The sequence below is a fragment of the Uranotaenia lowii genome, chromosome 3, assembly GCF_029784155.1.
Source record: "Uranotaenia lowii strain MFRU-FL chromosome 3, ASM2978415v1, whole genome shotgun sequence".
NCBI classification, from domain to species: Eukaryota; Metazoa; Arthropoda; class Insecta; order Diptera; family Culicidae; genus Uranotaenia; species Uranotaenia lowii.
The window spans coordinates 270641061-270653457 of NC_073693.1; the positions used below are offsets into that span (position 1 = coordinate 270641061).

General features: G+C 37.1%; 1 protein-coding gene across 1 annotated transcript in view; it reads left to right on the top strand.

Annotated features, from left to right (window-relative positions):
* The window catches only part of LOC129753407 (retinal guanylyl cyclase 1-like), a 112192-nt gene that overhangs the window by 41267 nt on the left and 58528 nt on the right, over positions 1-12397 (top strand). Inside the window, exon 4 of the mRNA XM_055749230.1 lies at positions 6889-7253. Coding sequence (XP_055605205.1) covers positions 6889-7253 — 365 coding nt within the window. The remainder of the gene's footprint in view (positions 1-6888; positions 7254-12397) is intronic.

Genomic DNA, 12397 nt, shown 5'->3' on the forward strand with positions numbered 1-12397 from the left:
TTAGAGAAACATTTTCGATACCCGCCGTTGGTTTCATATTGTTCACTATTTCAAAGAACTCTTGGCTATTTAATGGTTCAAAAGTGCGAAAATCTCTGCCATTGTAGGTTAGCTGATTCAAGCAGCCATTAGAGCTTGCTGGAATACTGTCATGAATTTCCATGACACTATCGATAAAGAAGTCATTAAACTTCTCAGCAATTTCAGATTCATCTGTAATTTCAACACCGCTAAACGAGATCGAGTCAGATTTGGTGCCACTCGGATTCATTAGTCGTTTTATCGACTTCCATAATAACTTTCCATTATTTTTGTTTCTATCTAGTTCTTCTTGAATAGATTGGTTTTTCGCTTCTTTTATTTTACGCGAGTATTCGTTTCTTACAACTTTATAATTACGCCAACTTCTTTCGCATTTAGTTCTTAAAAACTGTTTATAAAGCTTATCTCTTCGTTTTTTTATCTCACTAAGACTACTAGAGTACCAATTAGTACCCGAACCGGTACCATTTAGTACCGATGTTTGGCGAACACTTTTCCGCTTTACTAGTGCATTAACACTATTTTTTAACAATAAATCGAAACGTCTTACCAGCTCATTAAAGTCTGCGCATCTCAGGGTTGGCAAACCTGCCTCAAGAAGTTGACGTAATTTGTTGCTTTTATACTGACTCCAGTCATTAATTATTTGATGTGTTTCGGGTATGGCAGCTTCAGGTCCTAACCCCGCAAAAATATTTATTGACTCATGGTCTGATACGCGATAATCTGGAATGATTGTCGCTTCAGCTCTGTCCACATTTGTGAAAACCAAGTCTATTCTAGTACTGCTGGAAACCGTTATACGGGTGTCTGCAGTGACAATTTGTCGAAAACCATATGCCTCCATAACACGTTTCAAGTCCCGGCACTCTGCTTCTTTATTGAAATTTATATTAAAATCGCCACAAAAAATGTTATCGATTTCTTCTTCAACTGTTTCCTTAAGCCAATGATTCTCAAGAATATCCAGGAAGCGAAGATTACTTGCGCTCGGTGAATGGTAAATTCCTCCAACGACTATTCGTTTCTTTCCATCATTCAGTTTTGCTGCCAGAATCCAATTCATTTCTACGTTAGCATTAAGCAAAATGACGATTTTGTAAATGTTCCGAACAAACATTGAGACTCCTCCAGTATGCCTTGAATGAGAGAAACAATGTATCGTAGTGTAACCACTTATGTTCAAAGAATTTGAATTTGAGTCTTCAGTCAAGTGAGTTTCAACTACAACTGCAACAGCTGGTTTCAGATCCTGGATCAATATGCAAATTTCTTCAAAATTACTTGTCAAACCACACACATTAAGATACACAATATCAGATTTTGATTGCTATTTACCGTAGTCTATGAATTTTTTAGCTTTTGAAACTTTGCGTTTGTAAATCTCACAATCATAACTCCAAGCTGGATGACCAATATCTACTATTTTCTCCAATTCAGGTGTAATTGTGTTATTGAAGTTGACACAATTTACACATTTCTCAAACTGAGAATTGCATTCATTAATTTCGTGGCCTTCGCCACACTTAGCACAACAGATTGATTCTTTACAAAATTCCGCTTTATGACCATATCACCAGCACTTATAACATCTTAGAACGCTAATGGCCTCATAAATTTTGCAACGCTCCCATCCTACATTAACTTTCCCACGTTTTATTAATGTAGTGAATGTTTGCGAATCAACTTCTAAGGTAGCAATCATTGGATTGTACGTCCATTTTTTATTTTTTTCTATCTTGACCACCGTAATAACAGAGTCTAACAAATTATTCTGCTTTTTCAATAACTTTACAAAATCGTTTTCATCAAAATCATCTGATTCTTCAAATCCCACAATTTTAACTTTGGGTTTGGCCGGTTGCTTAATTTCTACAGAATATTTTTTACCTAAAACTTTTGTAGAATGAGCCATAAAACTTTGTGCTTTTTCTTTCGTACTACATCGCACCAACACTTCGCCTGATGATTCGATATAACGAACTGATGTTACTCCCATTAATATCGGATCAAAATTTGATTTCAAATCTTTACGTGTGATACTCATATCCTGCTCAATATTTGGTTTGAAACGAACTGTTTCCTCCAATTTAGCTAATGAAAAATTTCTGGTTTTGCTTTTAATTTGCTCGTCAGTTTTAACCGGAGTATCACTTTTTACCGTTAGGTTTCTAACGTTTGATAACACGGCATTCTGCGCAGCTGCAGTCTTCACTACTTTAGAATATGTCATAGTTGGTGTTTTTTCGTTGTCATTTAACTTACGTTTTTTTGAATTCGAACGCAAATGATACCTAACAGCTTCATCACTACGATTTATATCGGACTGCTTAGACGTCAAACTTAACTCTTCTCTAACAATATCCTGAATTTGTTTTTTCGAATCGGAAAGAACGAAATTTTGATTTTGAATTTTATCGACTTTATCGCTTAAATTTTTAATCATCATCATTAAATTATCATAATTTTTATCCAAACCAGGATTTTCTACACAATCATCGCAAACGAAAACAGCATTTTTATTTTTTCGAAACAAATCAATATTTTGACACACCGCGAGCGGTAAACAGCTGATGTGAAAAGCTCTGTTGCAATTACCAAAACAGAGAACAAGATCATCTGGCGAAGTAACTCTCCCACAGCATCGAGAGCATAACGCGGAACTCATTCTCGCACTCTCGCATTCATCCATGTCCACGCACACACCACACGAAACGGCTTAGCCGCTTCTTCACACAACCCGTCGGCAGTCAGCAGCGTTTGTTTTTTTTTCAGACGCATACAGGACAACACAAAAAACAACAACAACACAGAAATGATACTTATCGACGGTTCAAAATGGAACAATATAATATTTTTATCCTCTCGGAAATAGTTCTCCGCTATGATAACTCGATGTCATCCGATGGCAGCAGGTAGCATTGAGGTTTATCACTGCACAGAAAACTATTAAGCACACAAAATATCTTTATTTCACATGAAAAAAACTAAATTAATTGGCACAAAAAAACGAACAAACATCACTTCATCACTTCTGCGCTCTTAGGTAGATTGAATTGAAGCAATGTTTTTTTTGTTGCTTTTACTGCATACACACGCACAGCTTGGCCGTGGTTGTTTGCCAGTGGATTGAATTAGAAGGATGTTTTTGTTGTTGCTTTTGCTACATTCACACGCACAGTGCTCGGTTCGCTGGCTGCCTGGTGTTGGCCGGTATTTATTTCCATCCTTCTTCGTCTTGTGATGCGATAGGGAGGGACGTGAAAGCGTTTTTATTTTGTTTCTTTCAGACATACGCAATACGGTTAACTTGGGAGATTAATGCCGGTGGGAGCAAATCGAATCAGCACCGATCGCGTTATCTTCTTGTACCAATGATGCTATGTAATTGACTACACGCCATTGGCACAGAGGCTGAATTTTGGGTGTAGTGAACTAGGCCACCTGATTGACTCGTTCTTTCAAAATATACTTTCATCAACACACGCAATACATTTAATCCATACGAAATATATATTTAATAACATATTTAATTCATACGAAACCATGGTGTAAGCTGCATTGGAAATTTGTCGAACTAATTAATCTAAATAATGCATGTAAGCACATACTTAGGCAGAAACTGCGGTGAATCCGTGCACAGATCAGAAGTTTCATGTTGTTTCCTTGGGCTATTGTTGATGGCATATTCAGTCAATAGCCCAAGGAAACAACATTAAATTTCTGATCTTAAAGGAAAAACGGCTCTATTGCAACAATGCATAGAGACAGAACATCGCTTCAATTTAAAAGGTGCTGCCATTCTGGATGAAAGCCGTCGGGAATCAGCATTGCCCATACTGGAAGTTTGACACATCATCAATACAGATGCAACAGTGAACAAGAGATCCAATGTTGACCATCTGAGCTCTACATATTCCGGGATTCTCAACACTATCAAGAAAGGAAATAGACCGAAGAAAAACATACCCAAACAGGCCGATACTGCCACATCAACATCTTCATTTGGTAGTGCAACCAGCTAGTGATCGGAGTGTTTGTCAACTGAGTTTTTTGAGATTTTTCTTTCGTGTTTGGAGTTTGCTCTAGGCAGTAATTTTCATTTTTTTAAATATTCAAATAAGCTTTTTGTCTAAGTGTTTCTTTTAATATTTTTTAACGTTTTAAATGGTAAAAAGTGTCCAATTAGTGTATGCGAATTTAATTGTAAAAGATCCTCCAGATGAAGAAACACAATTTTCTGTAAGTTGTCTACTGTTTTATGTTGCCAATTAGTTCATTAAGAGATTGTAATGTTTGTTGTAGATTCCTGTGAAAAAGTTCAAATAAAGAACGAAACGTCGGAATTAGAAGAGAAGGTGTTTTGGATCCGTAAATTGACTGAAAAAGCCGAAATATTTTCCCGTTTGTACTAGAAACATCTATGGGGAAACAGACCCGAATGACCCGGGTGGTTAAAAGGTCTCTAATAAATTATAATAATAATAATCTATGGGGAAAATTATAATTGTTGCCGCATACTTGCCTTTTCAATGTAGCGGTGAAAAGAAAAATTTATTTAAGGGAGATTTACAAAAACTCACTAGAAACAAATCTATTTTTTTTTTATTATTGGTGACTTCAATGGAAAACAACGATCTTGGAATAATATTTCATCGAATTCTAACAGGAATATTTTATTTAATGACTGCTCTGCAGGTTATTATACTGTTGAATATCCTTTTGGGCATACCTACTTGCTTTTCTTCAATTAGGAATCTCTCCACATTTGATTTGGTTCTAACGGATTTAGGCGAGCATTGTAGTCAATTAGTTACTCATGCGGACCTGGATTCAGACCACCTTCCAGTAACTTTTTCTTTATCCCAAAGTCCCATTGAAAACCCTTTAAAATCAACTTTCAACTTTCAAAAAGCTGACTGGGAGCGATATAGGAATTTTATTGATCGTAATTTGGATGTGAACGTTCCACTCAATTCAATAGAAGATATTGATTTGGCTGTAGAAAATTTGACAACTTCAATAGTTGCCGCTTCAATACCCAAAGTTAAACATAAATTTAACCAACCTTTGATCGATGATGATCTTCAGTTTTTTGATACGACTGAAAAACATTCAACAACGCCAATATCAACGAACTAGGGGTCCTTATTTGAAATTTATTTATTGCGACCTTCAAAAAGAGATCAAACGTCGTTTAAATTTTATTCGTAATGAAAATTTTGCAAAAGCAGTAAAGGACATAAAACCCTACTCAAAGCCATTTTGGAAATTAACTAAAATTCTGAAAATGCCCCGAAAACCTACTTTGAAAGATGGAAATAAACTTCTTTTAACTAACGCAGAAAAAGCTCGAAAATTAGCCCAACAATTTGAGTCTGCTCATGATTTTAATTTAAGCGGTGTAAGTCCTATTGATGCTCAAATTTCCCTAGAATTTGATGATATGCTTTCTTAGCTAAATGAATTTGAAAGTTCATATTAGACAAATATTGATGAACATAAATTGATCTTCAAAAAATTTTAATATATGAAAGCTCCGGGAGAAAATGGGACATTCATATTCTTATTAAAAAGTTGCCTGAAAGCACTTTAAACTTTTTAGTAAAAATTCTCAATAAATGTTTCATCTTGGCTTACTTTCCCCATAAATGGAAAAATTCCAAAGTAACTCAATTTTAAACCTGGAAAAAGGGCTTCAGTGTGTTCAAGCAATCGACCAATTAGTTTGCAGTCCTTCTAGTAAACTATTTGATGATTTGAACGATTTGATGATTCACATCAATCAGACTTCAATTTACCCTGATGAACAATTTTTCGTCATGGAACTTCTACTACACATCAACTTTTGAGTGCAACTAACATGATTAATGCTAGCAAATCTGAAGGTTATTCAACTGGTGTTGCTCTTCTTGATATTGAAAAAGCTTTTGACAGTTTTTGGCACAAAGGTTTACTGAGTAGCTGAATTAGCTCGTTTTGACACCGAAGATCTTCATCGGATTGCGGACATTGAATCGATCAAAAAAATGGCCGAAAAAAACATCTCTTACTTCAGAGGCAAATCGATGCAGTCTTCCATCGCAGATATTCGCCCTCATTCTAATTAGTTTAATTTTAGGGTAATTTTTAGTATTAAGTTTTAAATAATTTTGACATTACATGATGTTCTCCTTCAATAAAATACATAATTGTGATCGATTTAAGTCAAATTAATATTTTTTTATATTTAGTTCACTTTAGAGCTCTGTACAGTTCATGATTGAACTGAACACCTAATTTAATACAATAATGTAATATAAATGGAATGATGAATTGGTACAAATAATTCATCAATTAACCCTTGTAGAGTGTAGCCATAATATTATACCCATAGTCTAGGTAGGTTGTCCCTCGTTGCTATAAAATGAATGTGACAGAGGAAGCTAACAGAACCGGAAGCGATAGATGTGTAACGGTCAGTTGAATGCAGGCAGCTAACAGAAGTGGTCGTGTAAAATAAAAGGTGTACATAAGATTGGTGAAAATTATAAAAGGTGTGAAGAGTTTTAATTATTGAAATGGGATCTCTTCACAACCCTAATTTGATAATGTTGGCTTTTTCCCCTCTGGCTAAATATGCTTAATATGTAATGTACCCGTCTTAATTTTGATATAAAGGTAAGAGGCAGCGTTAAGTTCGTATCGATAATTTACAATACTCTTTTTTAAAGCAAATCCACCTGAGCCTATTTAAATCGAAAACCTTCGATGTTGATCAAATAATCTCGTTGATTCTACTTGTATGTGGGCTTATTTCGGTTTTTGTTTTTCTTCTTTCTCCCACGCACACACACACACACACAGCTCTGTGGCCGAGCGTCTGAAACTTGGGCTGGCCGTGGAGCCGGAGGAATTCTCGGAAGTGACTATTTATTTCAGCGACATCGTTGGCTTCACGACGATAGCCGCCCACTGCACCCCGGTCCAAGTGGTGGATCTGCTGAACGATTTGTATACCTGCTTTGATGCTACGATAAACGCCTACAATGTGTACAAGGTGGAAACCATCGGGGATGCCTATATGGTGGTCGGCGGCTTACCAGTAAGGACACCGGATCACGCGGAACAGATTGCCACCATGGCCCTGGATCTGTTGCATCAGAGCAGCAACTTCAAAGTGCGCCATCTGCCGGGAGTTCCACTGCAGTTGCGAATAGGACTGCATACGGGTAAGATGAGCCGCCGTACATCGGCGATAAGCCCTGCTTGTATGTTGTGGGTTTCTGGGGGTCGCTTGATGTCACGCTGTTTAGCCAAGGGATTTTCTGTTAGCTAAGTTAAATTTTCCGTTTCGTTTCGATGTCGCATTCAAACAGGGTAGGTGAAGTTAAAAAAAATATGAGTGAATTTCAGTCTCTGCAGCGTTTAATCCCTGATACCAAAATATCCAAGATGATTCTTCTGAATCCTGCTTTGAATATTATTATTATTATGGTTTATTTAAGACATTTTACCACTCCTGCTTTGAATATGAGATAAAAAATTTATTAAGTTTTTGTTTCAAGTATTGTTTTGTTCGTTCATCATTGACTGATCTAATAAAAAAAAGATTATTTTCGATATTTTAAACGCCTTATCATCAAGGAAGGCAAAATCTGACTGATGATTAATGCTCAGGTACCAGAATATTCCAAAATCAGATTTTAAAACAAGGCAAGAAAAATTCGCTTCCCTTTGTAATAAATAAGCCGCCACCCGTGTACTAGAGGGTAGCGTCCAAGTTTTTTAAGCCGAGGATTATGAGATCGATTCCCGGTCACGACATATATGGTACACTAGAGACGATTGTTGTGCCAATTTATAAAATTCCTAAAGAAAATTTTCCGCTGAACAACTTTGTCCAGGACCGTAACTTCGTATCTTATTAAGCAAAAAAGTTATTAGCTGTTTAACAGAGGTATGTCTTTTCGCATTGATAAACAATAAATTCAATTGACATCACTGTTGGAGCCTCGCGATGTATTGCATGAAAAGTAGCCATGCAATACCTCGCTAGGCACCCTGAATTTATTGTTTATCAATGCGAAAAGACATACCTCTGTTAAACACCTTATAACTTTTTTTTCCTTAGAAGATACAAAGTTCCGGTCTTGGAAAAAGTTGTCCAGCGGAAAATTTCCTCTGGGAATTTTATAAATTGGCACAAAAACTGTCAGCTCGCTTGGTTCTACAGAAGAAACAAAAATGAAGTTATTCAATTTTCTCATACAAACCTATAAGTTCAAATTTACTCATGTAAACGTTACTTAAAAATCCTAAAAAAAAATCATGGATTAGTTTTGGACCGAGACGAAGCTTTTTAGACCCCAGGGTTTGAGAAAATCAAAAATGACCCCAAATCGGCTCAGTCTAATGGTACACATTCTGTAGGATAATGGTGTTAGCGTTTGTAAGATGCTAGCCATCATATTCTCAAAAAATGTATGCTTAGTGTTAAGTTAAAGGAATCTCTTCGAGGAAACGTTAAATTTCATTGAAATCCCATATATGTTATGTTCGTGTTTTAATCATAGTTGAAGAAATTATTAGGTTCTCAAATGACTTGTTGATACAGAGGATATGTTTTTAAATTTTAATTATTTTTTTGTATTATTTTCATTGTTTTTTTAATAACAGCGATGGCTTGACCTTAGATCATATAAATCAATCTGAATTATACTGAGAAGAATAAATCAATAGAAATTTTGATATTTTGTACCTGAAACTAATTTTTTTCTTATGTTTTAAACTTAATAATCACATTCAATACCTAAAGACACAAAGTCGGAAAAGTTGGTCGTACAAACTCAGACAGCTGTAATTTGGCTGTAAATTAGAATAAAACATATTTTCTGAGTTAATAAATTTTGGATGAATATCAAAATTTAACTTAATTTTTTTTTGTTCATCATTTTAAAATGTTCCCAACATGAGCAAAGTTTATTAAAAATATTCATTCCAATATGTCAATCGTTGAAGAATTATATTAACGTCGTAATGCTTTAACTCCAGAGCGAAGGCTAACTCTTAATTTTTGTTTAGAAAAAGTTTTCCAAAATGTTACCTACGAGTTGAATTAATCCCTTTAGTTAAAAAAACTTGAGACTTAAAAAAAATTTTGTCTAAAAAATATGCGCCACGACTATACAGTTGTAGGCAACTTGTTAGAATTCTCTTCATTTAAGTCATAAATACTGGGAAATGAAAAGTAATATGACCAAAAAATAGTCAATCTACCTTTTATTCTTCGACTTGCTTGTTTGTTGATTTATATAACTTTGACAAAACTATCTTATGCAGTAAAGACATTCATTTTCAACACTTTTCAATAGGTTCACATTTTTTTTTATTTTGAAATGGTTATATTTTTTTCCATGATTTACTAAGATTCTTCCCATGTTAACAAAAAATTAAGCTTAAGAATAGGCAAAACCAAAAATTAAAGACCAACTTCATTCAAAGCTTATTTGAATTTTCTAGATGAATTTATATGAAAAAATTTCTGCTCCCATACAAATTCCCATTTAAAATTGAAACGCTTTGCACTTATTCAGAAATCAACCAAATCATTTCAAATTCTACACTGATGCTTGGTGACCCAAAAGGCATCGAAAAATCATATGGAAAACGTTGATATTTGCAGCGGTCTATTAGACATATTTAAGCTGCAAATTGAAAATAAGTCGTTAAAATTTAACGCTCGAATTTCAGAAAGTTTACAAAAAATTTAATCTGTCGAACGAAGAAAAAAACAATCATTTAAAATTCAAATTTATGGTAAAATTATTTTTTTTCTGAACTCAAAATAAAAAAAAAACGCCAAAAAAAGAAATGTTGACCGATACCAAAAGTTAAAAACTTGCTTCTAATTTCTCGAGGACACTGTAAAGTTGAAAAAGGAGCAAAATTCAAAATAGAAAATAAATTACGGCAAAAATGGCAAAAATTTAAAACAAACATTTATGCATGAATATCTAACTTAACAACGAATAGTGATTGTTTGGGGATGACGGAATTTACCTCGAATAGCTCGGGATGAGCTTATTACTGCTCGATCAATGGGTATCACTGTGGGCTGATGGGAATGGTCATGGGCGCACCCAACACTTTGATAACCGGGTTTAATTTCCCTCGATATGGGGTTTACGGATCACTCACGAAATAAAAACACCGCGAATGACTTATATTCTACCGTAAACTTAACGCTACTTGGGTTTTTGTAAAAGGTACCCGACTTATGCTACTATGCGAAAATGATCGGAGTGTCTCACGGCGCTTACAGAGAACGACGACTTCTTTAATACTAATGGGCTTTTACAAAGGCGCCCAACCTTCGCTGGATGGCTTGATGCTCATTCTCGCGCCAAACTAATCGAGCAGCCGCTACCAACATTTGCAAGTTGGAAAAGCCTAACTTGAGGTGAGATTGTTTGGTAGCCAATCTTGCATGCAATCATTCTCCCACCCCCTGAAATCCCATTTCAGCACGTGAAGAAATTTCAGGTGTACTCTCAGTTACCTGTGGTTGTTGATCTTTCCGCTGTTCATCGAAGTCTTCGGTAACTGGTAGCAAGGCGATACGATTAACTGCCCGTTTACATACTCCACTCGCAGTTCGCAAAGAAACAACACGCACAACTCCGTCTTGACCAGGATGGAGTTCGATGATCCTGCCGGTTGGCCAATTCATTTGTGCTATATTGTCTTCTCGAAGAACTACTAACTGACCCACTTGCAATTTCGTCGGTGACTTGTTCCACTTCGTCCTCATCTGCAAATGGTTCAAATATTCGGTGTGCCAACGAGCCCAAAATCGTTGTTTCAATTGTTGAATTAGCTGCCACATTTTGAGTCGATTTTGCGGGATATTGGTAACGTCTTCCTCAGGGATTTCCTTAAGAGAACAACCGACCAAAAAATGACCTGGGGTAAGGGGTTCGAGGTCCAGGGGATCATCTTTCAAGGGGAGAATCGGACGGCTATTTACACAAGCTTCAATTTGGCACAGAAGGGTGACCATATCATCATATGCGAGAGCACTCGTGCCGAGAACCCGGATGAGGTGGTGTTTGCAGGACTTAACGGCGGACTCCCACAGGCCGCCAAAGTGGGGTGCTCGGGGAGGAATAAAGTGCCACTCGATTCCATTGTACACACATTCTTTTGCGATGAGTTCGTTGTGGGTTTTATCTGCTTTCAACCGGCTCAACTCCTTCAGTTCGTTGCGGGCCCCAACGAAATTAGTCCCATTATCGCTGAAGATGTCCCGACAATTGCCTCTGCGGGAAATGAATCTGCGTAGAGCCTGGATGAACTTTGCAGTTGAAAGGTCTGCAACAAGTTCAAGGTGGATTGCCCGTGTGACGAAACATATGAAAACGGCAACGTAAGCCTTCACAGGTGCTGCCTTTCTATGCGCAGGTTTAATCCAAACAGGGCCAAAAAAAATCTACTCCAGATGATGTGAATGGTTTGGATTCCGTGACTCGTGCCTTGGGTAAATCACCCATTGGTTGTTGGATGAAATTTGGTTTAGCCTTGACACAGGTTACACATCGATGCACAATCGTTCTAGCAAAATTGCGTCCGCCTAAAGGCCAATAACGTAGGCGAACAACGTTGAGGAGTAGTTGTGGTCCAGCATGGAGGAGGCGTAAGTGAAAAGATTCTAATAAAAGCTGTGTGAATCGATGTTTGGATGGTAGGATAAGTTGGTGTTTTGCATCGTCTGGCTCACATGAATGTTGCAAGCGTCCACCCACGCGAATTACAGATTCGCTCGAACGGATGAAGGGCTTCAACCATAATAGGGGTGATGATCGGTGAACAGGTTTATCGGAGGTCAAATTTTTAAATTCGGAAGGGAACATTTGTTTCTGAACCAAAGAAACAATTCGCAATTCAGCGGATCTGATTTCGGTGCACGATAACGGTCCACTATCGACGGAAGCCTTTCTGCATCTGAGATATTGGAGAAACCTTCGCACAATGGCAGTGCAACGTAGCATTGTGTGAAATTCGGAAAAATGTGAGAGGTATCGATCCAGGAACTCATCGGATTCGGTTTGCAAAACTGCCGTCGCAACGGCTACTTTTCGTTCTAAGCTGGTATCATCGGAGATTTCTATTGGGATGTTGATCGGCCAACTCGATTCGGGCTGAGCCAACCACCTCGGACCCTTCCACCACAACTCGTTTTCGATTATTGCCGCTGGTGAGATGCCTCTCGAAATTAGGTCGGCAGGGTTCTCCACTCCACTAACGTGATTCCACCGACAGTTCTTTGTCAGCTGCTGTACCTTCGCCACCCGATTTGCGACGAATGTGTGCCAGG